This window comes from Phaethon aethereus (assembly GCF_964289735.1).
Source record: "Phaethon aethereus genome assembly, chromosome: 19".
Classification (NCBI taxonomy): domain Eukaryota; kingdom Metazoa; phylum Chordata; class Aves; order Phaethontiformes; family Phaethontidae; genus Phaethon; species Phaethon aethereus.
In genome coordinates this window covers 6,128,076-6,156,060 of record NC_138595.1, presented here as the reverse complement: position 1 = coordinate 6,156,060, position 27,985 = coordinate 6,128,076, and the positions used below count along the sequence as shown (strand labels likewise).

General features: G+C 41.8%; 1 protein-coding gene across 1 annotated transcript; it reads right to left on the bottom strand.

Annotated features, from left to right (window-relative positions):
• Nucleotides 1-37: 37 nt before the first annotated feature.
• PITPNA (phosphatidylinositol transfer protein alpha) lies at nt 38-21,953 on the bottom strand (the record flags this gene model as incomplete). The annotated part of the gene is made up of 10 exons (XM_082008743.1): nt 38-85; nt 787-909; nt 2,548-2,658; nt 3,592-3,669; nt 5,050-5,133; nt 5,398-5,472; nt 10,183-10,282; nt 10,869-11,014; nt 16,590-16,620; nt 21,934-21,953. The coding sequence occupies 10 exons, from the start codon at nt 21,951-21,953 to the stop codon at nt 38-40; spliced, it is 816 nt and encodes a 271-aa protein (XP_081864869.1).
• Nucleotides 21,954-27,985: the final 6,032 nt, after the last annotated feature.

The window sequence follows — 27,985 nt, the reverse complement described above, 5'->3', positions numbered from 1 at the left end:
TCTCTTGATACCTACAGTGCACAAGGAAGAAGTCATGTTAGTCATCTGCAGCTGTCATTCCTTTCACTGGATCTTTTTCTCGCATCTGAAAGAGGAAACACTATTCAAGTACTGATTCTTACATGTTATCTAAAATTTCTTGGTATGGAACATTAAGTTACCTCCTTTATGTAAGACTGATTAAATCTGAGCATCCCAAATCACTGTTTATGAATATGTTGGTTAAGCTGCAGGTCTGCTACGGATTTGAAACAGTTATCCAAAGGGCAGAGGGTACATGAAATATTCTGAGGCGTGAAGGAAGAGAAGGGTGCAGTGCAGGACACGAATCATGGAACAATGTACTCATTATTACCGAATTCATGTTTCTCATAGTAAGAACCCTGTTACATACCCCCACTACCTGCTTATAATACTTAGAGCTAAAAATCCTTTTACTGAACTGGTTTTTGGAAACTAACGAGGACAAAAATGACCATTCAGCTTTGGGTAAAAGCTAACAGAAGATATTAAAGCAGTAAATGAATCATTGCCACTCATGCCCTCATTACCTGTGGTTCAACACATTTATTGGCTCAACAACAAACAGAAGAAGTCCATAATGATTAGAAGGAGATGCCAGCACAACAGAGTCATAGCCAGTCACTCAAACCACAAGCAGCATGACCTAAATAGCAGGAGGACAATACACACTACGCTATGACAATGCAGCAGACTTTCCTCTCTACTGTACTGGATAGAAACAGTTTCTCACAAAACCCACACCTGCCCTGCTTTTCCACTGACCTCATCCAGCTGTCTCTTGGTCTCCTCCTCCATCCTACGAATGTCCTCCATAGTCAGATCAACCCACTTATCAAGCCAGCAGAAGAGCTGCCGATGGAAGTTTGTGAAGAGACGCTTTTCTTGCTGCAAAAGGAGGAGGAATAAAATATACAAGTGAGCTTACTCATAGGACAATTAATATGGATCTAACCAGATCATAACAATTTTCAGAGATGTGTATACTGAAGAACCAGCTCCCTCGCCCACCTTTCTATATAGCTACCACAATTGGAAACTGGAGCTAGCTAATTTTTCTTCTTTTAACAGAATATCTAGAGCCTTGAATCCCCAGAGAAATGCATTTTTCTCCCAAGCCTAGACAGCAGCCTGCACAGTGCATTGAAAGAATTAGTGAATGCTTTAGTAATTTCCTTTGATTTGACAGTATTGTTCTGACTGAATAAAGTGCTTCAGATTGGGTTTACTTAGAGCATGATAGCTGGCCTGAAGGTGCACAAAAAAGGAGAAACAGAATAAACGTATTTTTAAAATAATTCTTCACTTGCTAAAAATGGGATATTAGCAAGTATAAAGGGTTGACATGTACCTATCTTGCTTTTTTCTTTTGCAGTGACCTAAAAAAAGCCTAAATTTGTTTTCCATAGCTGAAAACCTTTAAGCAGAGGTAACTAATGCGCACAAGCTACTTCAAGTTAGGAGCAATTTAATTCCATTTTATAGAAGATAAGCTAGACAAAATCATTATATTAGACAGGAGTATACGATGCCTCTTGGAAAGTTCTCATTAAGGAAGGACACTTCAGTTTTACTAATTATGGTTTCACATCTGATAACTTGCTCTCAGCAAAAGAATCTCCACTACTTTGACACAAACGTGTAGCTGAAGGCACACTCAGAAAGGGATTCAAGACACCGCTTTGTTCAGAGCTTTTGTTAGAGGTATTTGAAATCATGCAGCAGCATGGTCATTCCCCCTTAGAGTTCTCTTTAGATTTATATCACCAGATAATTGTTTTTGCAGAAGCAGCATTGTAGTTTATCAATATTAACCACTGAGAAGTCTCCGTGATCTGAAGTCACAGGCATTTTATGAAGATGGCATTGCCTGGAAAATTGTATATACTGATTCCCAGGTCTAGCATCCTGCTACAGTTCATGGTTTATGAACTCAGCCACAAAAAAAAGCTCTTTTCAGGATACGAATTACTCATGTTTTAAGTTAATGAAGTTTCCCACCATCTGCTTATTTTTTAACACAGGTTTTACAAGCAGCAGACTATGAGAGGAAAACTTGACTAGAGCTCTAGGACTTGGCAGAAAGATCCTCAGCTGATTAGGCTCAGATAACTGAAGCTGTAACTATCTCTCCACAAAAACATGTCTTGCCCCTGACCAGAATAACCCCGGTATACATGCATCATCTCATCATTCACAAATCGACTACCAAATAACCACAATTCTCAGGCAAATCTATTAAACAAGGCAAAACAGCTAGTTTATCTTCATACATTAGAATGAACACGGTTCAATAGCCAATTCACAGAACAATCAGCCAGCCCTGCCCCTGGATTAGCAGCAAATTGAATCGAACTTTAATTGATTGCAGCGTATCAGGCAGAGGCCTTGACTGTATTGCCTGAAGTGACCTGACTGGCTTTCCAGTTAGTATGTCCAGACAGGATATGCTATTAGAAGAAGCTGAAGTGCTAAGGCAGATGGAAGAGGAAACATTTCCACATCCCTCCCCTTCAAAGCACTCACCTTCTGTATAAAGTTCTCAACTTTATTTTGCAGACCCCACCACTTGAACTTGACTGTTACCAGTTTGTAAGCACACATGTATGGACAGTCTGTCTGTTTCCCCAGCTCCTTCTGCAAAGACACAAAGATATTCACATCAGGGCTCAGGTCAAATGTCTCCAAGCAAGCAGCTCCTTCAGTCATACTATGGAGTCTTTCTACAATTCCTCACAATCATCTTGTGTCCTTAAACCTTGCCTATCTTTCATTGGCAAGTTTTGTCACATCTTTGCTCACCCCTTTTCCAGGGTATTTAAGAGCATAATGAAAATAGAACCCAGTTTCTTCCACAGGTGGGCTTCCCTCGATTTTGAGGATGGACCATTCCTTCCTCTCCTCTGTTCTCCATTGTTTCTTCCGTTAAATTTACGTCTTTCAGTATCTTCACTGTTATGCCATGGCTACTTAGTCTCCTTAAAAGTCTTTTGACAAAGTTCCTACCTGAACAATTTTGGAAATTGATTGTATCATCAGAGTCATCCACATAATTATCAAGTCTTAAAGAAAACCCCACAAGGTTTGTAAAGTGGACTTTCCTACTTCCTTTTACAGGAGCCATATCCACTCTTCCCAAGTGAATCATATCAACCTCAGCTTCTACTAAGTTTGCCTGCTAGAGATCAGACTTGCATACCCATAGCAACTCAGATCCCATTCAGGGTCCCTTTTAAAGACTGGTATCGTATTTGCACTTCTAGAGTCTTCAGATGCCAAGGATTTAAATGAAAGGTTAAACACTGCTGCTCATAACTCAGCTATTTGATCCTTGAATTCTCTTGGGTGAACCCTTGGGCTGAACACCAGACAGCTCTGGCTATTTCTTGGAACTCATTCTATCTATTTGTATCAAACCCTTCCATTTCTGTGAACTTCAGAACAGATCAGCAGCTGAGTTTTGCGTTTCCTTCTACAGAAGTGAATCAAGTGTTTTACATACATATCTTTGGCTCCAAGCCCCAGTATCTATACTTCTTTCATGCAATTTGATATTCATGCAGTACATACCTTCCAGTTGGGACCTAGAGGTCCACGTCCAGTCTTGACAGATTTGAATTTTGCTGGATCCTCTTCTGCCTTGTAATCCTATTGGATAGACACAGAAGATTAAACACAAATTATCCTACTGTTATCCAGCTGCTCACTGTCACAAAGGGTTTATTTTTCTGGTGGGCAAAGACTAACCTCTAACTGCCTTCTCAAGAGCTATTGTTTTCAGACTTCAACATTAGGTCAGGCACTCTTCAAGGAAACATATTTCTCCCCCCCTGTGCTGTGTCCTAGACCTATGTGAAGAAGTGGTAACAAACTGATGTGACCTTTGTAAGGACTCCTTTGGGGTAAGACTATCGTAAGATCTGTCTTATATCCTCAGGATAGGTTTCCTGTAACCACTGGCAGCTAAACAGTGCTGCTGCAGAAAATAGCCATGTTCTCTGGAGCTGTGTTATCTCATATTCTTCACAGCGCTGTATCAGTATGATACTCACATATTGCACACTAGAAGACAAGTACAGTCAAACTCACAGTACCACCAAAAAGAAAGAGGCATCAGTTACACCCCTTATTGCACAACACATGATTTGCAGCATTCCCTTCCTGCATCTTGGATTAAGACTGGGGTGTGTACTGGACTCCTACCCCCAATTTAACTAAAATTAAAACAAACTGAAATCATCATCAGTTTAGTGCCAAAAGCAATCAACTGATGGCATCTTCTTCCAGATTCTTCGGCTCCACGTGAATTCTCCTTGCTCCCTGACAACATTTAATTCAGAGTAGTTTGCATTTGCTGATACAGCTTAGTACCTGCCTAACCTATCAGAATCAGATGCTACTCATGTTCTACCAATTCATCTTTATTGGAAAGAAAAGCCAAAATAAGTACTAGATCTGTTTTAATGCCCAAGGCCAAGTTTGAGAACAGGTAAATTAGCCATATTTGAATGGTATCAGAAATACTAAGTGGGGAAACTCAAACAACATTCCATTTTTATATAGTTGGGTTTTTTTTCCAGCACAGTACAGAAAAATCCCTTAGTTTCTTACAGTAAGTGTAGTAATTCTTAGAACAAAGTATTAGCTACATGATTTCAAGATACACTTGTGAAGCCATGGGTCAGCTTCAAAAAGGAGGTAGATTAAAAAAGATCCTGTATGGAAAGGGCAGTGCCATTTCTTCTTATTCAAGCATTATCATCAGCTGCAGTGCTGTAGAACGACATATATACACTGTTACATGCACTGTAAGGCTAATCAACACATTTTACAGACAGCCTTGACATAGCTTTTTAAAGAGCTCTTCCTCTAGCTTGCTTAAACACTTCTAAGGAAAGCCTTTGTTCCTCTTCCCATCCTCTCATATGTCCTGTTACCTATGACCATCCCTGGGAACACAGTTCGTACATTATCCCCCTCTCAGCACAAGGCCGCTCACACTAGGGAGCTCTTACCCACCTACCATACCTTGGGAAGTACTTGACTCCGATCAGCAATGTCTATATAAATAGCTTCTACATTCTTCCATACATCTGGCTCCAGTTTATGAACCTGCAGTGAAAGTACAAGACTAATAATGTAACTGATTCAACTACAGAGCACTCCCATTCTAAGACAGTAAAAAAAAAAAAAACAGATGGAGATACAGACACCCAGTGTCCCCCTTCCTCGTACAGAGAGGACACACCACGGTAAAAACACAATACGAGATCTTCTAAAGAAGCAAAGGTGCTCACATAGAACAAGTGTTTGGGGGACAATTTTATTCAGCATATATGAGAAGACATGAATAAAATACACAGCACAAGTACTTACATTCTCTTGTGTTCCAAGATCTGATTTATGCCAGGTTTCAATTTTGATCAGGAAGTCATCCTTCATATACTCATTCTGTCATCAAAATAAAGCTTCTTGTTATTCTTTGGATATATAACTTGTCTTCTTATTAGCTAGATAAGCAGTAAGAAAGTCAACTCAAAGAATTATAACTTGATTGGGGTTTGACTTAGGGAACTTCAGAATTATCTGTAAATACATCATTGTTTTTAGAAATATTGTTTGATCACTAAATACCTAAGATGAAATAAACCACAAGCTGTTCACTGGGAAAAAAAAAAGTTCCATTGTTTTAGTGAAACATTTGGAGTTTATAAGTAGCTTTTTCTTTAAAGGACAATAGCTGCCACTCTGTTCAGAGTTTAGAAGGAGAAACCTAAGTTATCTAGGCAGAAATTGTCTTTTCAAAGAGATTATTGATCTAGCACTGAGTATATATTTGGATGAAACTCTTCAAATGAACAACAATATGAAACTGATGTGTTGAGAGCTTTTGACACTGGAAAGGGAAGGGACAAGAAACACAGTTCCGCCAAGTAAGCAAAGAACTTTCCATTTCTCATTATTACTGTGAGTAGAAAAGGACTTCCAAAGGTAACCCTATCCTCCCTCAAGGGAGTAGAAACAAAAGCACAAGCCAGTGAAACACTCAGTATGTAAAAAGGAAATATCAAATTCAGAAGACAGATTACTCAAAGTGACATAATGGCATGAGCCAACTTTCTTTTCATCAGTTTTTCTAGGCAATGGTGTAAAGCTGAGCATTGCTGCAGTAAAGAAAGATGCCTGTCCCTAGGTACAAAGTGTTTGCGGATATGCCACAGTGGGTAAGGGGGTTTAATATACACGATCTTAGAACAACAAAAGCTAAAGTACCTTTAGCTCAGGCTAAAGAGCTTCTTATACCCAGAACGCTTCATTTCAGACATTACATGTTTCCATAGATCATCAGTAAAAACAATACTTACTGTAATAACTGGTCCAAGAAATCAACACATGAAAAGAAAGAGATACAGTACTTTAGTGAAAAAAAGTATGTACAGCAACCATCGCCCTCCTCCCCCTATCAGCAAAACAGGGACAACTTCAGCTTCCCAGAGGGCTGCTGATGCTACTGAAGAAAAAACCCTAGAAGTCAATAAAGAACAGCTAATTTCACCCCCTTCGCCTCTGGAAATTCTCAGACTTGGAGAAACCCAGAGGGCCAGCAATTAATTATGTACTGCCACTTCAGCTCTCTGGACTCCAGCCAGCTGGATGAGAAGATGGAATAAGTATGTTCAGCTGACGACATTTTACCAATCCTTTCTCAGCTTGCAGATAAGAAACCTCTCCACAGTTCTGAAGCAAACACATGCTGGATTTCAGGCCAGTACAGACCTCATCGCTTCTGCACGCAGTAACCAGACCCTCTGCATCTCTACTGCTCATGGTAACTAAACTCCCTGGATAGTAAGGCTCAATTATTCAACACAGAAAAGCAATTAAAGATCCTGTAACAGTCAGCATGTGTTCTACCTGAGCCATCAGAGTATGTTAGCAATTCTATTCTAAGAATAAGGATGTCTGCAGCTAGAGTTGAACTGTGCTGGTTCGTTCTGAAGTTTAACATGAGGGCTTTACTGAGAAGCAATATGGTTTTAAAGGTATTATTACAATTTGTGAGTTTCCAACCCAACACCCTGTAGACAGTACCACCCCTTATCACCCATCATGCACACGCAGCTACCTTAATTGCCTACTGCTGGGCCTTGGACTGCTCTAAACCCCTAACAATTTGAAAGTTGCTTTTCACAACAAATTTACAGAAGGCTAATCATTTAGACTGACATGTTGGGGTGGAGGGAGAGAACAAGGAAGCAGAGCAGAGGCTAATTTTTAGAAGGCTGAACTTCATCTCAAAGAACATTTAATTCTTTCTGCAAGTAGTTTCTTCCTGCTAGTCCACGCAAAATACTGAATAAACCAGCAGTAATTATAAACTAGAGCCTTCCCACCTTCCCATGACAAACTGCTTTTCCATGACTATGCACCATCACTATGAAGCTGCCTTAAAACAGGTTTCTTCACCTTCCTAAATTCTTCTCTGTGGGGAAGACTCCTCATTTGTAAAGCAAACAAATTAATCTCTTTAGAAATGTCCATTAAAACTTAAATGCTCAGCTTGCTACAAATTACAGCCTGTACTTGAGGCATTACAGCAGCAGCTCCTACACATTTCAGCTGCAGCTGTAACTTTTCAATTTCTTGACATTTGGCCACAGGTATTTAATGATGACACCCAGAAGAGGGGAACACGCATCAAATTGCTTTTCTAAAAACATTTAAGCAACATTAAAGCCAGACTGCAGAAAAGACAAAAAACACTGTTCTCCTTGGCACCAGCCCACAGTTATAACTATTAGGCAATCCTCACTTCGTTTTTACTGTAGAAGTTGTTTAAGTGCATACAACAACAATCTCATTTACAGTTCATACTCTCAAAGCAGCAAAGCAAGGCTTCCATTCAAAGTACATAAAACCAACATATTACAGCACAAACAAGTGTGCAGAATTGCAGGAAGTAATAAGCTAGGCATTTAAATTCCCTCAACCTGCAGTGCTGCTTTGATAGTGGTATATAATATGCATAATAAAGTAATAATTGAACTTTTCAGAGGAGATATAGGGAAATGTAAGAAGGATAATCTCATATAATTAAAAAAAATACCATGATGCACAATTAACTAAAAGTACTGCTTTATTCAAACTTAAAAGTCTGTATGTGATAGCTGATTTGCAAGTAAGCAGTGCTCCAGAGCGCAGCACGCTAATACCACCTTGGTACAGGAGGGCACAGGCAGAAGTACCACGAACTCCTACACAGTCAACCTAGGTTTAGTTCTTACAGTGTCCCTGGCTTTTAAGTTTCAAACTCTAGTGAGAGGACTGAAAGCCAGCATGGCATTTTACGTTGCACAAAGATTCACATGAGGCCATCCAAGTTTTCTTCACGTATGACCAAAATATCCGAGCGCGTCCCAAAGTAAAATGATAACGCACAAGGCAGCCTACACCACATACATGGGTTCTTCTGCCTGCCCAGTACTAGCAAGTGAAGGTTTCGGCAACTTCTCTGAGCTTTTCTTGATTCACGTCAGGCTGGCAGATTCTCTAAACAGATTTGTCAGCCTCCGCATAAAAACTGCCTTCTGCTCCAACCCCCACAACAAAGCACTTTCTATCTCATATTATACTGATGTTTATTACAGTTGAGGATTTTTTTTAATCATTTCTAGCATACCAAAATCTGAATATTTCAACTGTGTTGGAAAGTCTTGTACTTGATTTAGTATTTTGTATTTTTAGTATTTAATTTTACTTTATTACACTTAGGTAGAATGTTAGTAGTGTGTAACTGAAGGATAAGCAGCTAAGAGTGACAAAACAAGCTAACTCCATACCTTTGTTTCAGAAATTGGTGGAGAAGAAAAAGAGGAGGAGGAGGAGGTTATAGCTAGACATGTCTAACAAAACCTACTGGAGTCAACTTAGTCTGATATGTTTCCACAATTTAAAGAGTTAATGAAAAAACTGTGTTTAAACCAGTTCAGTGTACTTAACATGAAAATAAACTAGACATTTATTAGGTAATTTAAGTAATATGCAGCAAGAAAACTGCATAAAAATGAGAAAGATAGATTGTAAATAACTTTGTTTCAGCATCTTGAAATATGTGACACATTAAAAACTTATTCTGCAGTTGATGATGACACTTCCTGAATTTTGTATTTGAAATATCCATTCCACTAGACTGCTGCATGTAATTTCACATACTGAAGTAACGTTATCCTCCTCCACTGCAAAGCTTTTTCCTTCTTTTAAAACACTTAATTTAAAATTCTCTTAAGTAAATTGCTGAAAAATAGATTTTTCTATACTGAGTTTCAAGAACAGTTGCAATTTTTAAGTTTACAGTTCCCATAGCAACTGTATCACTACCAAATAGCAGAAAATGTATCCTTCAAAGATACAAACAACAAAAAACACAGCCAAAAATACTATGTAAGTTTGGAGGCAAACTCAAATTTGCAGTTCCTACAGCAAGAAAGACCAGAAAAACAGCAGTGGTTGAACACTGTGGCTGATAACTTCAGTGAGTAAATAAGATACTAAACACTCCTGTGGAAAAAAAGTTTGACATTATTTCACCACTTTGCACAGCTTCCAGAGCCTCACCCCAGACTTTACAGATGGATTCACTTTACACTTGTTGCACGCGATTTGGGTATCTCTGTTACGCCCCTAACCCAGAAGCAACTAACCAGGGATACTGCAATTGAGCAAATATCGATCGCATAACACTGTTGCTCCCATCAAAATGCACTAAGCAAGAGGCAACCCAAGATCTTCCCTGTTCCCCTCCTGCATCTTCTATTTTTTTTTTCCCCACCAGGCTATGCTGCGCTTGTGTACATAGAATCATCCCTCATACATTCATTTCACTAGTGTTACGCACCTGTTCCTTTAGTAGGACTAACATCCATTTCTTGGTCTGTTCTTTTCCACTGTCATTCATTAGCAGCACATCAGACAAGGACATTTCTTTTAACTCCACAGCACTATATTTTGCTTTTCCTGACCACAGAAAGGGCTTAGAGAACAGAAATCTAAGGGAAGAGCTGAAACAGCTTCCCTTCTGGTTGCCTCCTTTATTATCCTTTCCCACCCTCCCTCCTTGCCTCCACGAAACCAGAAAGCCAGCAATCCTCAGTCCTTCCCCACACACTCACCTGTTCTGCAGTAAGGATAGGCATTCCATGCTTTTTCATGTATATTCAGAGCTCCTTCAGGGGCCAGCATTCTCACAAATGTTGGCACTTTGCTGCAGAATTTGGAAATAGGAAGGAAGGCATTGATAAGAACTAAATGTCACGAGAGCTATGGCCCAGACACTGAGACAGGCAGAGTATCACCTGAAATGCCAATGCTAGAGAGTTTTGCACATGTGCACACTGGTGGAATTGGTAGGATTCTCCCCACTCTGAGTACGATGTTTTCCGGACACTGCTGAATTGACAACATAATCTAAACCTTCCTTACGTAAGGAAAGAAAAAAGAAGGGGGGGAAAAAGAAAGGGAGGGCCGCTGAAGACTGCTTGAAATCTAGGAGGCATTTTGCTCTTTAGCCACATCTAAGTATCAAAATCCTTGGTAACAGGATCATATTTTCTGTCCCGAGACAGATTTTCTCGGGACAACAACAGCCACGCTTACAGGGGCAGACAGGTGCACCAGTGATGCTCACTTGCAGCTGGATCACATGCCAGCTGATGTTTCACTCCTGTCTTACCTGCATGTCTTTCACCCTTTACATAATCTGTGATTTACACAGTTGCTGCAACCCTACCGGCATCTTCCTCTTGCCCAAGGAGCCTTGCCTGACTCTGGGAATAAAACGTTTCACATACCTCTGTAAGTGGTAGATCTTGTGTGTGTACTGCCCACGCTCTCCATCTCTTTCGTAGGGTTCGTTCACCAGGACCTCCACTCCTTCACCTCCACCAGTTTCATTTTTACTGGCTTCTGCCACAGAGTACAGCTGTCCCACTTGATACTAAAGAAGTTAAAGACACATTATTGTGATAGCTATAATTTAGCAGAAGTAATAACTTTACCAGAAGAAGCCAATGACAAATCTATTATCTGGGGAGAAGGCAGAGAAAAAGGACATCCACTTGTGCATCCAGATAAGCAGCTCATTTAATTTCATTTTGATATAGAAAGTTTGAGTGGTAGTTAAGAGGAAAGGACTGCCAATAGGATAGTTAGCTTTAACCCTTAAATCTCAAGCTCCATAACACCACAAACTGAGTAGAAAGTTAAACAGATTGAAGGAGCGTCAGGACGACATTTAAAGAAAACACAGGAGACCTCAGGCACACAGTTGCAAAATCCATTGTTCTTCCATCTTTTTGGCACACAGGTGTTCCCATTGTTCGGGCCAAATGGAGAATAACGCACCACCAGTCCTAAATTAATAAGCACACAGTACTTTATCCAGAAGAATCCCAAAGAACGTGGCATTACGTTTTTTGACAAAATGGCAGCATTATTTCCCAGGAATCACTCAAACTACTTCATACTATACAATCTCTTTCATAAGAAGCATGTGCAAATGTTTCACAGGAAAGAGCAAAGGAAAATCAAGAACATGATCAAAACAGAACATTATTCTCTGCAGAAGATGTAAAGACTACTACACTCTTGCCTTTGGTAGCTAAAAACGGGGATGCAGAGCTCAAAAGAAATGTGATCAAATGAAGAAAATTCACACAAGCCTCTTTGAGGTGAAGTTAGATGAGCAGACAAGATTTGAGGACAAAGAAGCTAAAGCACTAAGTCAGAAGGAAGTGTTCAAACAGAGCTGAGTCTTCAGAACTGAAAGCAAGCAGAACACCAACTGTTGCCAAAGGCAGTACAGAGAGGCAGTCTGAAATGGTAATCCACAAAGTATTAAGCATCAGAAGTGCAATGATTAAAAAAATCCAAACACCAAAACCCCCCAAAACTCCAAAACTAGCTACAAAGCAATGGAACACTGTTTAGGCCCTCCTCCTTTTTCCCAGCATAGGGCTGTGCATCAGAATCAGGAATAGCACTTACCACTCCCTACACTGAAACCCAGGCTGGAAAAGTGGAATACTGCTCAGAGCTGACAACCCAGAAATACTTCACTGGGCTGGTACTTCTTCAGCAATGAAGGAAGATTTCTACAGTGGTTAAATTTTGTTGTCAGAAAATCCAAAATAAAAACAGTACCCAAGCTCTATGGTATTTTGCACCATCTGATGCTAATAAAGACCAAGAAAACATTTATTCCTATTGGAAGAGTAGTAGATGGTAAGCCAAAGTAGTAAGGCTAGATGTCCTGGCCCCAGTTAATCTGGGACAGGGCAAAAAGCATACCAGAGAGTCTCAAGTTCAACACATAGGCATATTAAATAAGCCTGACTATCTGTTAGACTGTCCCTGAAAACAAAACAAAACAAACAGCCAGCAAAAGTAATCTGTAAGAAGAATCAATCTATAGACCAGTTTCAAGCTAAGAGCAACAACTCTGCTGGTTCTCTCCAGAAGGTACTGGCCCAGGTTATACAAGGACCCCTCAACTTGGCTGGACAGTTCCTGCACTGTCACCAAGCAGATTGGATTTCGGTCTGGATTGTGGGCTGCAATACAACTCTCTGCCTTCTGAGATTTCATACACTACATTGCCTTCCTTATGAGTCCCTACAGATGAGCACACAAAACAGAATACTCTCATCCCTCCTGAAGAGCAAAACATGAGAGTTGTGAAATCTTAGAAGCAAGTTGATTTATTAGAGGAAGAGCCACATGTATACTCATACAGAAGAGAACTTATCATGAGTTTGGCAACTACAGCATTAGAGGTGAGGACTGAATAGCTCTGACTGCTTTGCAGCAAGTCTCAAGACAGGTCTCCAGGGGCACAAATTAATTCCTCTTAGTAACAGTGTCTCATTCATTCCTTCTCCCTTTTAAATATGCAGGTCAAAGTTCAGACACTAAGAGGATAAGCCCTTTGGTTTGGCATCTTCACCATTTAATCTTCCCTGTTATTTCTGATCCTTTAATCGCATTGATAAAAGAGGAAAAGGCCCAGATAAAACTGTCCCAATGAACAAATCCCACAGCATCTGCCAGCAAAAGTTAACAGCAAAACAGATTCTGTCTCTGTGAAGTCCAAAGTATCAGGAAGACCTGTCCTTGCAGACCTGAGAGCTCCTGAAAACCTTCTTCTCTTCTGCAGGAAGTTATCCCTCTTGATCTGTTCCACAACACCTCTTATACAGCTGACAGCATATCTTCATTACACCAAATTTCTTTCAGAAGGCCTGATCTCAATGTAGCCATCTTCATGAACAGTTATTCTCCTGAAAGCAGCTTTGAACACAATTAATTAAGTAAGAGTCCTTTGTGTTTGGCAAGCTCCTTCCCATGTGAGAGGAACAAAGAGGCAGCACAGAATGTGTACACACAGCTCTAATCCATACCAGCATTTCAAAGTGGCAGCTGGCAAGACACCCACACAGCCGCTCAAGTCCACACTTTGAGTTGGCACTGTGCAACGTGATGTTGGTCAGAGTACAAGAATAAAGGTTAGCACCTAAGATACAACAAGGTGGTTTTCTTTTTCCTCCCTGCAGTGCGACAATGTATAAAACAACACAGGAGTGCAGCTTGCAGCCTGCACTTGAGCAGGACCACATTTTGGCAGAGTTTCCTCATAGAAGACAGTCTGCTACAGTCTAACTCCTACATCCGAGCCTTCAAGTTTTAGTCATCACCAGGGCTTCTCCTCCACCGTTTTGTTCCCATCTTAGCAGTTACTTTGCTAACTATTCAGCGTTGAACTCTTTATTCATCAAGTCAGATCTCCCCAGTGTCTTCCTGATCACTGGTTTTCTCTTTAATTCCTTACTATTGATTAAGCTCTGATTGCTAGGGGTGAGGGGACAGAACACAGAATCTCTGGCATACCACAGAACAGCACAGAAGACTCCCTCAGCCCTAATACAATGCTTCAAAGCCACAATTAATTTCATTCTCTTTTTTACGCATTGGCATCAGACTTTTGGCAGGAATTTACATGCTGAAGGCGTAAATTCTTAAGTCTTTCGAGCAAAAATTTCCCATATTAAAGTGAAATCAGAAGTCCTCTTGCTGGCCAGAGATGCTTAAGAAGCAGCTACACAGTCAAGAGCCACAAGAAGTCTGCAAAGCCCTATTTAAAAGTTTTGTGCACAAGGAAATCCTTGAAAGCAATGAAGTTGTAACAGCTGGTTTGGAGCACAGACAGCAGTGTAGTGACCAAGTGATGCACAGATGTGTCAGCATCTTTCCACACAGGAAGGGGGATGAAGCAATACACAAATTTAAAGCAGTAGTCATTCTTTGAGTCAATAATGGAAATAACCTTTCAAAACGACCATACCACGCAAGTATATATGCAAAACTAAGCAAACTTTAGAACTCTTTCTGCTTAGGAAACTGTTTCCTGAAATCTGGCCTATCTTATGAAAACCACCAGACCTTGAAAAGGGGCATCATTCAGGGGACATGGTGACAATATGTAAGTTTGGTGAGAAATGAAATTGGGTCAAGTTGGCAGTCTATCCATAATCCAAGCACATTAAGGTATTCTCTCTAGTATTTTCATTCCTTCTCTTCTAATGATGTTTATTTCCTCTTCACTTTATAGGCTTTTCCGTAGGTTACTCAACTCTCTGGAACTCCTCCGATCCAGAAGAGTACACCTTCTTAAACAGATGACCCCAGGGCATCCTCAGACAAGGAGGTTGCTAGAGACTGACAGATTTACATACTGCCCGAAACCTCAATTTTTCACACAGGCAGCCTACACGGAAGGCTCAAACATGCCTGGCACTGAACAGCCAGCTCCGGAGGGAAAAGAACGTAACAAGGTACTCACTTTAACTGGATGAAGGCTAATCCTAGTATCAGAGAACTCAGAAAAACCCTGTGCTGGGTTCCATCCAGTCTAACCCCCTCAAAGAAACAATCTGTGTACTGATGCTTTGACTTCCTCTTTACACAACTCGATACCTAGGAAGTATATCACTACGAGGCAGGGCTCCTGCTATTCACGCTAAGGTCTTCAGTTTATTGAGCTCTGGAGTACCTTACCATTTACCTGTAACTTTCTCTAACTTGCAAGTTTGCATCCTTTGCTTACTTGCTAAAGCTTAGCACATTAGTCCTTTCTTTGTCAAGGACTTCCCCACACAAGTAGCACTCAAGCACAATAAAAGATCTAAACATACCTATTCTAATACTTTAGTCAGACTTCTGTTAAAACCGCTTGAAAGAGATTCATGCAGAAAGCATATAATCTACAGGTAAGAAGTAAGCAACAGGCACACTTTTGGCATTAACGGTCTCATTAATATAGTACATAGACCTAAAGCCACTCTCTGATCAGAAGTCTAGACTTTCCATGTGATGCCTGTCACAGCAGACTAATCCACAGGAACAAGGAACTCTGGCTAGTAAAAGAAAAGCAATAGCTAGGCAATCTCATGGCTGCAGGAATACACTACAGCAAGTTCTAAACTGCATTCTGTCAAAGGAGTAGAGAGTTATGAAAGGGATATGTTTAAAACTGCGTTGCCAGTGATCTATGTTTACAACATAGTGCTGCCATGATCTGGCTCACCACTGTCTCTGCCATAGTAGCTGCTATATTCAGGAGAAAGAAAAACGAACAAGAGTGCTGTTATCACAGCTCTCCCTAAGAGTTAGAACAAGCCCTTGATCAGAGCTTACAAACCGAAGGCTTACAGACAAGGATCACGGGGGGGGGAATGTCCAGAAGGAGGAATCTACTACAGAAATGCTATAGACTCTGTCATTTCAATTTCTCATCTACCTTGCTAGTATGAACATTAAACAAATTGAAAACGTTTTTATGGTCAGATTCTCTGCAAAAGTGCTGGAAAGGTAAGCTGCAACACCCAGAAAAAGCATCAGGGCATCAGCCACAGACTTTGCACAGCTATTTCATGACTAGTTTGGCAATCAAAATTACGACCTCCACTATAAACTGTATTTCTTCTCTCAATTAGAGCTTTACCTAAACAAAAAGAAAGTTTTCTTTCTGCAAAAGCTAGAGAACACATGTCTTAAAGAGTCCTGAGTAAGATATACAGAAACTTTCTTTTGCTGTACCAGCCTCACAAATCAAAAGAAATTGTTGCTCTTTGTCTAAGAGTTTAAAACAAGAGACTTCCAGGAAAACACAGTTTAAAGGGTAATTTAAATTTGTACTAAAGCTTCCTCTTTATGTTAAAAAAAAAGAAAAGAGAACAATAGTATTAATGAAAAGGAAATTGCACTTTAGAACAGGCTGACAAGTCAGTCAAGATTTGTAATCAACACATCTGAAAGTACTTTATGGGAGAGAGTATCAGTACCCTCAGGCTTAAAGAAATTAAATTATTTTGTCAAAATGATGGTGAATGAGTAAGAGCACACAGGGTCCTGAAGAGAGCTATATCCTTCTCTTGCATTTTTCCAGTTTTGCTGGAAACTGCTTTGATCACAAGTCTACAGTCCTAAAGAAAGGAAGCAACAAGAAAATTACTTACCTCCTCCACAGACACAGGCAGGATAACGCGGCTGAAAGGCAATACAAAAACAGAAAGTTAACAAATATCCCTGCAGCTGCAAAATATACATGACACATTCCTCACAGCGATGGCTACACAGGTCTCCTCTCCCCCAGTATTCCAGTATCCGCCTAGTGCTAGCATCCCTAGCACTTACTCTCATAAGTCCCAAGACCATTTATACAATAGCCTCAAAGAGAATCAATACATGAGATAGCATAATTGCAATCCTATACTAAAACTGTATAATTCTCATAGACCCTTGCCGGTAATATCTTACCAGCCTACAAATCTGCACAGCAGCAAAACAGTTGCATGTTCCTTCTCACTACATCCTTTCAACAGTCACGTTTATTTCCCGTCAAGTTGTGGTAGAGCGTTGCTATGTGCTTCAACAATTTTCCAGAGAACTGTGATAGTCACAAGCCACTGCAAGATTTGTTTATACGTTTATATATGTTTTATTTGTATATATGTAAGAGACAACAATAAATAGAGAACTGTACGGAAGGCTTTCTCAGAGCTGACTGTGAAGGAAGGTGTTGCCATTTCTATACATGAGTCACTTTTTTTTTTTTTTCCCCACATTGTGGTTTCCTGAATGCCCCTTGGAATCAACTAGCTAGACTATAGAGCAAAAACTTCCAGAAGTCACGCTGAGGTTTTTTTTAAAAAGACAAGACTAAAACTAAATTTAAAGCTCATAAAGGTGCATGCATGTTAAAGCCTTTAAAAATACTATGTAGATCTCCAAAACTAGATTTGTATTTGACCTCTGCTTTCAGTAAGGATGATGTTGAAACAAGGAACCAAAGCAAGATACAGCTATGAAATGGATATGGCTACTGCAGGTGGAAGAATTCCCAGTTCTTTGGGAATTAGTCTCAAAGAAATTAGGATATAATGCGATCAGAAAAAAAAGTCCTCTTTATTAATAAAGTGATTTTAAAACGCAATACTGGTAAAAATTGAATTTTTTTCTGCGCTAGAGGAATGCCACCAATAAGACACCACAGGACAAACTGCAAGAGGGGCAAAAGTTTACAGATTATGCAAGATTACTTATGACAGCAACACTTTATACCAGCTGCAAAGTACTGCAGAGAGACTACTGAGAACTGCAGATGGAAGTTGAGTGTCAATAAAAACAGAATAATGCACAATAGGCACTCGTTTTCCTCAAACACATTGGGTTAATGAGCCCCAAATTAGCTATCACCAACAAATATCTTGGTGTCCTTATGGAAAAGCATTTGGAAACGTCAGCTCAGTGGCAGTTCAAAAATAAACACAACATCAGAAGTTGGAACACCATACATACACACAGAAAAAACAACAGTTATGCCACTATAATCTCTCATGCATCAACATCTGAAATATTACATGTAGTTCTGGTCACCTCATCTCAAAGAGGATACAGAACAAGGGAAGGAAGGCAAAAAAAGATAATTTGAGATAGGAAAAAGCTTCTGTGCGAGAAGAAAGTAGCTTTTCAGACTTGCAAAAAAAACAGTTAAAGGGATAAGATATGGTAGAGCATTAGAGAGTCGTGAAAAAGTGAATGGAGAAGGAACAATGACTATGTCTTACCACAGAGTAACTCAGGACAGAATAAAAATCATTAGGCAGCAGACTGAAGACCAACCAAGTGTACTTCTTTACATCATGCATACTTAAGTTATGGGACTCCTTGCCAAACACAAGAAATATAAGCAATTTTAAAATGGGATTTGATCAATTTGTGGAAGTCCATATGCCACTGACTGGTAGGATACACTGAACAACAATAATTCTACTCACTATATATATGGTTTCTTAAAAGTATCTGCTAGAAGGCAAGACGAAAGAGGACCTTTGATCCAGTTCAGTACGGTATTCCTTACATAAGGGAGAACAAAAACCAGAAAATGGATTTCCACAGGTAGACTATGCCATCAAGCACGACATTAGTTTAGTTAACTGGGTAAAACTGCAGTAAGAATGAAGAGAGGGGTAGGATGATAAGAAAAGGTGAAAGACCAAGAAATAGGGAAGAAACAATGGCTTTGGAATGGAGTTCAAATATTTTTCTTTAGAACACCTGGAGTAAAAAGATTGTAAGCTAATGAAACTCCATTTAGGAAACTGGAAGACACTAGATATGAATATTATCTTAGAGTTCAATGTTCAGGAGTGGAGAAACAGAAACACGAAGAAGCTAAATAGTTTACAATCCGTTTAGCCTAGCAAACAAAGAATGCGGAGGGGGGGTGACTAACACTTATAGGTAGTCAAGTGGTAAAGGAGGAGGAGGGAAGACTACTCAAGAGGATCCAGAGGAAAAGCTTTGCAGGAGCAGCAACAGGGACAAAGACTCCTAACTTTAGGACAGAACTTGATCAACTTATGAGAAAATATACCATGTGGTTGCCTGCCATATCAAAGGCCTGAAAATGATCAAGAACACTTAAGATCCCTCCTAGATTAAAATCTGCCTCAAATGACAGCAAAGGGAAGTACAGCTGCAGAGAAGGTCAGTGTCATTATCGTCACTTCACAGGAAAGGGAAGTGAGTCTCTACACTCTGATTCTCCTCAAGGTCTTCCAATGCAGTTTAAATCAAAATAGAGAGAGCAAGCAAGACCTGAACCAGCATTTACAAACCCTGAAACAAAAAAAAATACAATCAAACAAATGAACAAAACCCACGCAGCTTATCTGTAGCATGAATAGGTAGCAATGAAAGATAAGTCTGAAAGACTGATAGGACACCAAATAAAAACATTAAAGTTATCACTGCATAACCATCAGTACAAGAAACTGTACAGAAAAGGTGATACAGATTGTCTGACAATAAAAGAGGTGACATCAGGTTTTTGTTATATTGCTCTATTTCTGTAACATTTTCTAAAATACCTATGGAGCACATAATAATATCCATTTGATTTAGCAGGGAGGACGTGACAAGGGGTCACAGAGATGGAAGAATAATCTGCTCAGATGACATGCAGTTACAGCTCGCTCAATTTTTAGCACCTACACTAGGTGGGCAGTAAGGTACCTGTATGCAGTGTTGGGGCAACCAGAATGGACAAAACAGTAATAGGAAAGTACTTCAAATATCCAGGTCACACCAAAACAAGTAGTTTCTACATGCCTTAAACAACTGCTTCCTGGAACATGAGGTTTAGTCAAAAAACATCTCAAATAGCACATAAAGTGGGCAACTTTCATATACAACATCAAGGAAGATTTATACCAGGACCAATACACTGACACAACTCAGCATGGGCAACTGTTAGAGCTAGTTGGGAATCGCAAGAAGTCAAAAACAAATGCTCATTTATAAAGCACAGTGGCAACCTTGACTGTCCTTAGAGCCACATACGTCTTCATAAAAACACAAAGATGGGAAGAAAAGAAACAGGACAGTATAGCTAATGACCAGACTTAAAAGGTTTGTTGACCCTTCTGAAAATAAAAATGGAAACATGTAAAAAGAAACAAACTTAGTAATTCTGCTCTTTTAATCTTTAGTCTTAACATTTATACTTTACATTTCGCTTCTGGAACAGGCAGTGTGAAAGACCAGCAGATATGTTGACTTGGTGAGGTAAATGATAATATCAGGTAAAATGACTTTTGGAAGTGATGCTCATCAAAATGTATTTTTCAATACTCACAGAAATCTGGAAATTCAAAGTACCTATGTTCCCATCTTTACAAGACGCCCTGTAGGTAGCACAGCTCACTGGCAAGCGAGCTTTACTGCAGTACAGGGCAAGAGATTCTAAGCAGAAGCATGAAAAAGATACATAATGGCCAATAGAAATAAACCAGACAGGTGCTGTAAGAGGAAAAGTACATTAACAAACTAAATTAATAGGAAAATATCAATGAAACAGATGTTCTAGAATAACAAGTTAATTATCTTTTCATGCACCCAAAGCCAAGCACTTAGCCCAGGTTTCTGCCTGCTATCCAGTTTAACACTACAGAAGGTAACGGTGTCTCTATGTTACAAAGACCAGCTCTTCTGCTGCTCTTAAATTCTACACCCCTGTTGTTGGATAAAAATAGCAAGGGTTTAAGGATTGGTGGGAAAAAAAAAAAGTTAATCAAGATTAAAGACAACTACAAGGATCAGTACCAACCTCAACATAGTTTTAATATTTAAATCCACACCATGGTCCATGATCTGGCAAAGTAATTGCTGTAAGGAGGACACTGTCATGTAGGTAAACACGTTTAAATGGTAAAAACCCACTTTATCATTGGGGTCACACCTATCTTCTATAAGGGGAAATAGAAAAGGAAAAAAAGCCTCTTCCATCAGTCAAAGAAGTTTAAAATTATAGAATGCTCTTACCTTAAGAATGTGCTTCAGTTAACCTTAAGAATTCAGGAAAGAAATATGTGCAGTAGTATGCAGAGCTCAAAGACACCTAATTAAAGTGCACTGGCCCAACAGAGCATACCACGTTAAGAAGCGTAAAGCAGCTGAACGAAATTCTACAAAAAAATTCTGACTAATAGTTACACACACGTACACTCAGGATAGATCACCCAGCCTGTTTTCCACCCTTCTTCCACATCACGGGGCAGAACCACCACAGCAGCCTCAGGGACAGCAAAGAACTCCAAGGAGAGGTTTCCACGCAAAAAATGTATTTTGGAGCTATCTTATTTCTAGCACATTCACTCCTGTTCGAGTCACTGGTTAGAGATTAGACAGGTAAATGAGAAGAGTGGGATGAAAACCAGGCTCGCCACTTACCCCTGTTACAACCAGAGGCGGGACAAGGTGCCCGGCGCTCTGCACTGACCCGGCGGCTCCCAGCCGTGGTGCGAGCCCGACCCCCGACCCCGGCCAGGCCCTCGGCGCCATCAGTGTCCCCCGCGAGCCACCGGAACCTCCCCCTCCACACACACACAGCGCAGAGCCGGAGGCGAGGACAAGTGGCCGGGGAGGCCCTGGGGGGCGCAAGCCGGGCCGCCCGCCGCTGGGCTCCCCGAGCCGCACCGGCGGTGCGCCGAGCAGGGGAGCGGGAGGCCGATGCCCGCCGGTTGCCCAAGCGGAGAGTGCTGCCGGCAGCCGCCGGCTCCCGGGGCACCTCCACCCCACCGCCGCCGTGACCTTCACTCCCGCCCCCACCGGCGCCGCGGCCCTCACACAGCGCTGCCCCCTCCCTCTCCGCGGCCTGACGCCGGCCGCAGTGTAGGGCCGGGCCGCCTACCCACGGCTGGTGACCGCGCCAGGCCCAGGCGAGTGTGGCCGGGAGCGACCGGAGCGCAGCCGGAGGGGTGAAGGGGGTCGGGGATGGGGGAAGCTCCCCACACTCACTATTCCTTGATGAGCACCATGGCGGCGCCACCGCGCGCCTCCCGCCCGGGCCGGCCCCGTTGAAGGTGACAGGCGCCTCCCGGCCGCTCCGCTGGACCGCGCCGCACCGGGACGGGGAGGGGGGGGGGGAACGACACGGGGCGGCGGGAGCAGGGGCGGGGCGTTTCTGCGGCAACGGTTGCGTCACGGCGCCACGCAGGCGTCCTTACCTCAGCAGCAAGCAGCGCGCGCGCGGGCGGACGCTGGCCGCGGGGTGAGGGCGGGGGGAAGCGGGCGCGAGACCTTCCCGCCCTCCGCGCCGGCGGGCGCGAGCGTTTCCCTCAGGACGCCGCCCCTCCCCTCGGCCCGGCCGCAGGGGGACGCGCTGCCCCAGGCGGCCACCGCCCGGGGTTTGTGGCGCGGCTGCCCCGTGACGACATGTACCCCTGTTTCGGGGAGGCGGGGGAGACTGACAAACGACGTAGGTATTAGCGCGGAGAGGCAGGGGTAGGTCAAGGCGGCAGGCAGAGAGTGTACGTGTGTCATCGGGGAATGGGGCTGCGGCTCGTCCCCAGGTGGTGATTTACGGCAACTGTCAAGGCCTCTCTCATTTTCAGTCCCATTTCCGAGCAAAGGCCAGCGGGGCTGTACTGGGCATTAAGAATAAGCCCAGATATTTATTAGAAATCAAGTGCAAAATTGATCTGTACTCAAAAAACAGCTGAAGAGCACGGGTTTTACTACTTTGGAAGCACAGAGCAACGATGGTCGTTGTTGGATAGGAAAAATAAAACGCCATACAGTTTTAGCATCACCCAGCTCGAGCATGGCTAACCACATGGGTGCTCTGCCTCTCTTCTGTAGCATTGCCAGCTCAAGGCCCCAGTTGTGAACCTTTCACTAGTTAAGTTCCGTTACACAGGGTGAACTGGCCTCAAGCGCTTCCTTAACCTGCCATTTATGTTGTTACGAAAAAAATAAAAAGTAACATTTTCTTAGAGATTGGTTAAAATCAGGCTGTTAGCTCCTAACCTAGAGAACAGAGTCAAGAAAACCTTCAATGTGCAGCCAGGCAATGTGGCAGATGACAGTGTGTAAAGCATTCACATTTACATAGTCTTGTTAGGAACAAAGCAATACCTTTATTATGTTCAGCCTCAAACAGAAAACTAATGATTAACTTAATACCACATTTATTTTTAGATAGTACTGCAAGAATACACATCACCTTACAAACACAGAAAAGATGACACAGGTCTGCCATAAGGAGTTTACAATGCAACTTTGACAAACACTACAAAAATTTTTTGTGAACAGGAGGAGGTAGGGGAGGTTAATAATGTTGTCGGGTTAAAAAGAGGGAGCTTTCTGAAAAAGGGGATTGTCCCAAGAATAAAAAGCAAGTGACAGAGGGTCAGGCATAAGGAACAGACAAGCAGCAGTAGGAAGGATGACAATGTAGAGCACAGGACACCTGACAAAAACATTGTGCAGAGACAAGCTGGGCAGCACAGACAGAAAACCAAGGAGCTGTAGGGTTTATAATTAACACATAAGAATGCATCTACATAACACAGCAGTGTTTCAGCTATTCCAGAGAAGATAAGTGTGAAATACAAATCAGAAGTGGCTTGCTTTTTAAAAAACAAAACCAAAACACAGTCCCATCCCATCACAAATCTTACTGTAGTACTAGTTTCCATTATGAATACTTTGTACTGGGAAGTAGGGAGAATCAAAAGCTCTGCACATGCAAAGAAGACTCAAAGGGGGAAAAAAAAACCCTGCAGTTTTAAAGATTTCATTCTTTTTATCGTACAGTATCTGCTTTATATTTTGTGGCATCTTTTCCAAATTAATCAGCCTGCCAAGAGGGAAATCTCCTACTTTAAAACATTTTAGTGATTTACTGTCTTAGTTAAAATCTCATACAATTTTCCATTGTAGACAAAGCATGAAAAGGCCAGGCTTTGTTGTGGGAGTTGAATATTTTAATCGCTGTAGCAGCATTGCAGTTAAGTTGGAGTCTCAGCAATATTTGCCTTTTTTTGCAGACATCTGTGTCCAGTTTCATCTCAAGGATACAAATACTCTGTGACAGTAACTGAATAAAGTTGTAAGTATCCTATTAAGCAAAACAGCAGAGATTTTCTCTGCTACTCTTGATAGCATCATTGCATTAGTGCTATAAAGACTCTGTTGATGGGGTTTAGGTACTGACAGATTAGTGAAAGGAAAAAGCTGTCACCCTCCCTTCCCCACTCCATTAATTTAATTTTTTTTTTTTTAATATATGGATGCATATTAAATGCATGTGAGTCTGTAGAGGCCAGGAGCAGCATTTCCAGAAGGTATAATCACCTTTAGACAGCAACACCCTTGACTCTGAGGGCTCCTACAAAAAGGAAGTACTCACAGATCAGGTTTCTGCTTCATTACATTCAGTTCGGGATGCTTCTATGGCAGAGATGAAGTCATTCCCATGACCACCCTCCTTCTGCTTCTCACATGGATGAGGGTAAGGGGGTACAAGGGGCATTAAAAAAACCCAACCCTACAAATTCTAGCATTTATGAATTATGAAAGCAGTTAAAACACATTGACCTGTATTTGAGTTCTACAGGTAAATGCATTATTGATTTAAATTGATGTGGCGCTTTAGCCTTTAGTAGCCCATTATTTTTTTCCACAAGGTGGCTCACACACAGAAGAGTGCATGAGGAGTTTTCTTGGTCCTGCATCGCTTGGCTAGAAAGTAGCAATGCTGTTTTCCATTCCAAATGTAAGTAATACATTTCCATAAGCATCCATAAGGCAAACTGACCATGAACAATAATGTATAACAGGACCATCCCAACAGTGTTTGTTTTTGGACCGTGCAAGACCACATTTAGAAGAAGCTGAAACCAGAATACTCTGTCCTGAGGGGCTCACCCCTGCAGGAGGCACAGCATTTAAGCAGTTATGCCACAATCAGTAGAGTATTTGCACATCTTACATGCAGATACAGTTTTTTTGATAGATCAATTTGAGACTGCTTTTAAAATTAGTTTGGTTCACAACTGTCAGAGTAAACTAAACCCCACAAGATCAGACGAGTGTTTTACCTAGCCTAGCATATATTGTCTCCATCTTTGACCAATTCTTAAGAGCCCATAGAAAAGTCATCTTTCCTCAGCATAATTTTCTTATTTACAGCAACTTAAAATCTCCCTGAGTTAGTGGATGCATCAGACCATTGTTTAACCAGCCCCTTTTTAAAAAAAACATTTATACTTCTGTTCCCCAGTACATTCTGCAGCAATTAATTCCACAGTTTGGCTTTGCGCTGCATGAGAAAGCACGCCCATCTGTCCGTTCAACCCCGAACAACTGAAACTTCATTGTGTACCCACTAGTCCTTGTGATTGCAAGCCAAAGGCACCCTTTACTCTCAGGCTGCAAACAGAGCCTGAAACTGTGACTCAAAGGCATAAGCTCTCTTCCTCACAGCTGACCAGCAGCTTCGAAACACCATGGCACATCAGCAGAGACTGTAAGCACATATATCCACCATTTTATCAGATGAAACTGTGTTAGAGGGTATTCCTAATAGAGGGCAGGAACAAGGAACTGCAGTAGGGAGGTAGATGGTAGGAATAAAAGGGTGTTCTTTGTTTAATTTAGCTGCACATACTTCAGAGGCAGCAGCATCTCCACTCTGAGTTTGTGAAAATATACCACTCTGTATTCCACCATTTTGCAAAGACATTTATATCATGAAGTCGAGCGACATTAACAGTGGAAGCTATCACGTTCAATATTCTGAAACTGAAGTGGAAGTAATGCTGAATTAGCACATCACCACCCTCTAACAGCCACCTCTGTTTTAAGATACCATGAGTCTGAGGACTGTGGCTCCAACACTCACCTGAGCTCATACTAAAAAAAAAAAAGATACTTAATCTGTCATTGCCATGTCACAAATATCTCAGAGCAAGAGTAGGAATCTTCTCAAAATATTTAGAAGTAATTATAGTAATATGGAATACAGAAATCTGCAGAAAGCCCTCTGGAAATCTAGGCAAGCTGAACTACTGCTGGTGGGTCTCTGAACATGTACTTAAGACAACATCAGGTGAAGAGGAAAACAAATCAAAACTCTGCCTCCTTAATTATTGCTCAACACAAAAGAAAAGCTGGGAAGATTGCAGGATCATCACCAAAGCTAGAGGCCAACAAAAGACAAAAAGTTCTAGAAGAATCAAGCATTGACAGCAGGCAATAAGGCTGTCTTGGAACAAGCACATTTAATAAAGGCAACACATTTAAAAAAAAAAAATCTACAAATACGTAAAATACTCAAGTGGCAAGTCACTTCCAAATAGGTGACTGAAGACTAAAAGGTACCATGGAGTGGAGCAGCATCTGAACTGCCCGCAGGAGGCTGGCTGGAGGCAGGGACTCGAGATGGCGCTGCTGTCCCACGAAGCTGCCTTGTCATCCCATGCTGGCAAGGCCACCAGCAAAGGACCCCGCAGGGCTTCCAGCCATCCTGCGGGAGGTCACCAAGCTTGCTATTTAGGGAAGGTGAAGGCCTGGCTGGGCGGAGCATCTGCATGCTTCGAACCACCAGTAAAGGAGTTAACACCGTTTCCAGGTCATTCCTCAAAGGAAGGTCCCGGCACGCCATTGTTTAATCCCCAGCTTAGAGCTAAGGGAGCAGTGATTGCATTTTGTACTTTTCCCACCAGACATGAAGTTGAATGACTTACCCCCCTGCCAGGCCTTGCAGTAATGCAGGAGCTGGCAGTTCAGAAAGCACCACCACTACATTTTCATAAATTTCTACCCCCAACCTTCCCGCAGCCACTAGCTCAGCCTAGCCCAGCGCGTTTGCTGCTGCACACCCGCTGGCATTCATCCTTAACACTGCATGGTCCTGCTCCAAGCAGGTCCAAATGGTACAGTGGCTAACACGAGTCACAAGGCTACAGAGGCTGAGCTTCCAACCTCAACAAGAAGGTTAAGGGCAGAAAAGTCAACTTTAGACAATACTTAAGAAAACCTCTATAAAAACAAGCAGGATAAGAATTCCCTTTGTATTCCCTCCATGGTGAACAGGCCTGGGCCACCTTTACCCACATATATTGCTCTAAGTCAGCTTCACCATACAATCAATCACCACGTACTCTGTCCAGACAGAGCATCAACATCGTAGAAGGCTCTTAATACAGCCAAACCGGCAGCTTTTTGGTCAGTCACAGTAACCTGGTGTTCAGCAGCTTGGGGGCTACTATCAGAACAATGTAAATAAGCTATGGCTAAAGGAAGAGTTACATCACCACATCACCCTACCATGTGTCCACAGGATCCAGTTACCAGACACAAAGGAGCATTCCACACTCTTGATCCTTTTCAACAGCAAGTCAGCTCATGACATGTGAACACCAAGGTATTTGGAGCCCCAGGACGCTGCTTCAAGAAGCTTCTCTACTCCACTAAATACATGCTGCTGCTCCCTTCCCAGGGTCATGTCGGAGGGAAAAGAAGGCAACAAGTCTCAAAGCACTTCATCGGTAAACAAGATCCAATTCCTATCTCAAAGGTTCCGGGACTGCAGACAGTTTAAAACACATAGAGGTGGTTTGTGGGTCTTTGAAGGCTTGGTCTAGGACCAAGCAATCCACTAGGCTCTTCATTTCAGTGTGAAAGGCAGATCCATTCTCACAGTCCATGTCATTTGCAGTAATAAAAGGTTTGGGAGCTGTCAGTGCTAGCAGCCAACATTTAGCAAGACACTGAAGCTGTGTTCACACATATAGGAATAAAAGCCCCTTCCCTGCCTCAGAAACAGTGTAGGGTATGTCTGGGTAGACAGTAAAACCATTGGGTCCAGCTACATTTCAAGCATAAAGACCATTATAAAGCCTCAGGGAGAGGGGAGTGCAGCTTGCATCCGAGAACGTCAGCCAAGGTTGGGGGAAGAGGGTGAGGAAACAAACTTCAGTGTGTTACATTTGCAAACTCAAATTACAGTCTTTCTTCCCTCTTCCCCCATCCCTCTATTCCTTCTCTCCCCAAGTTCCTATGC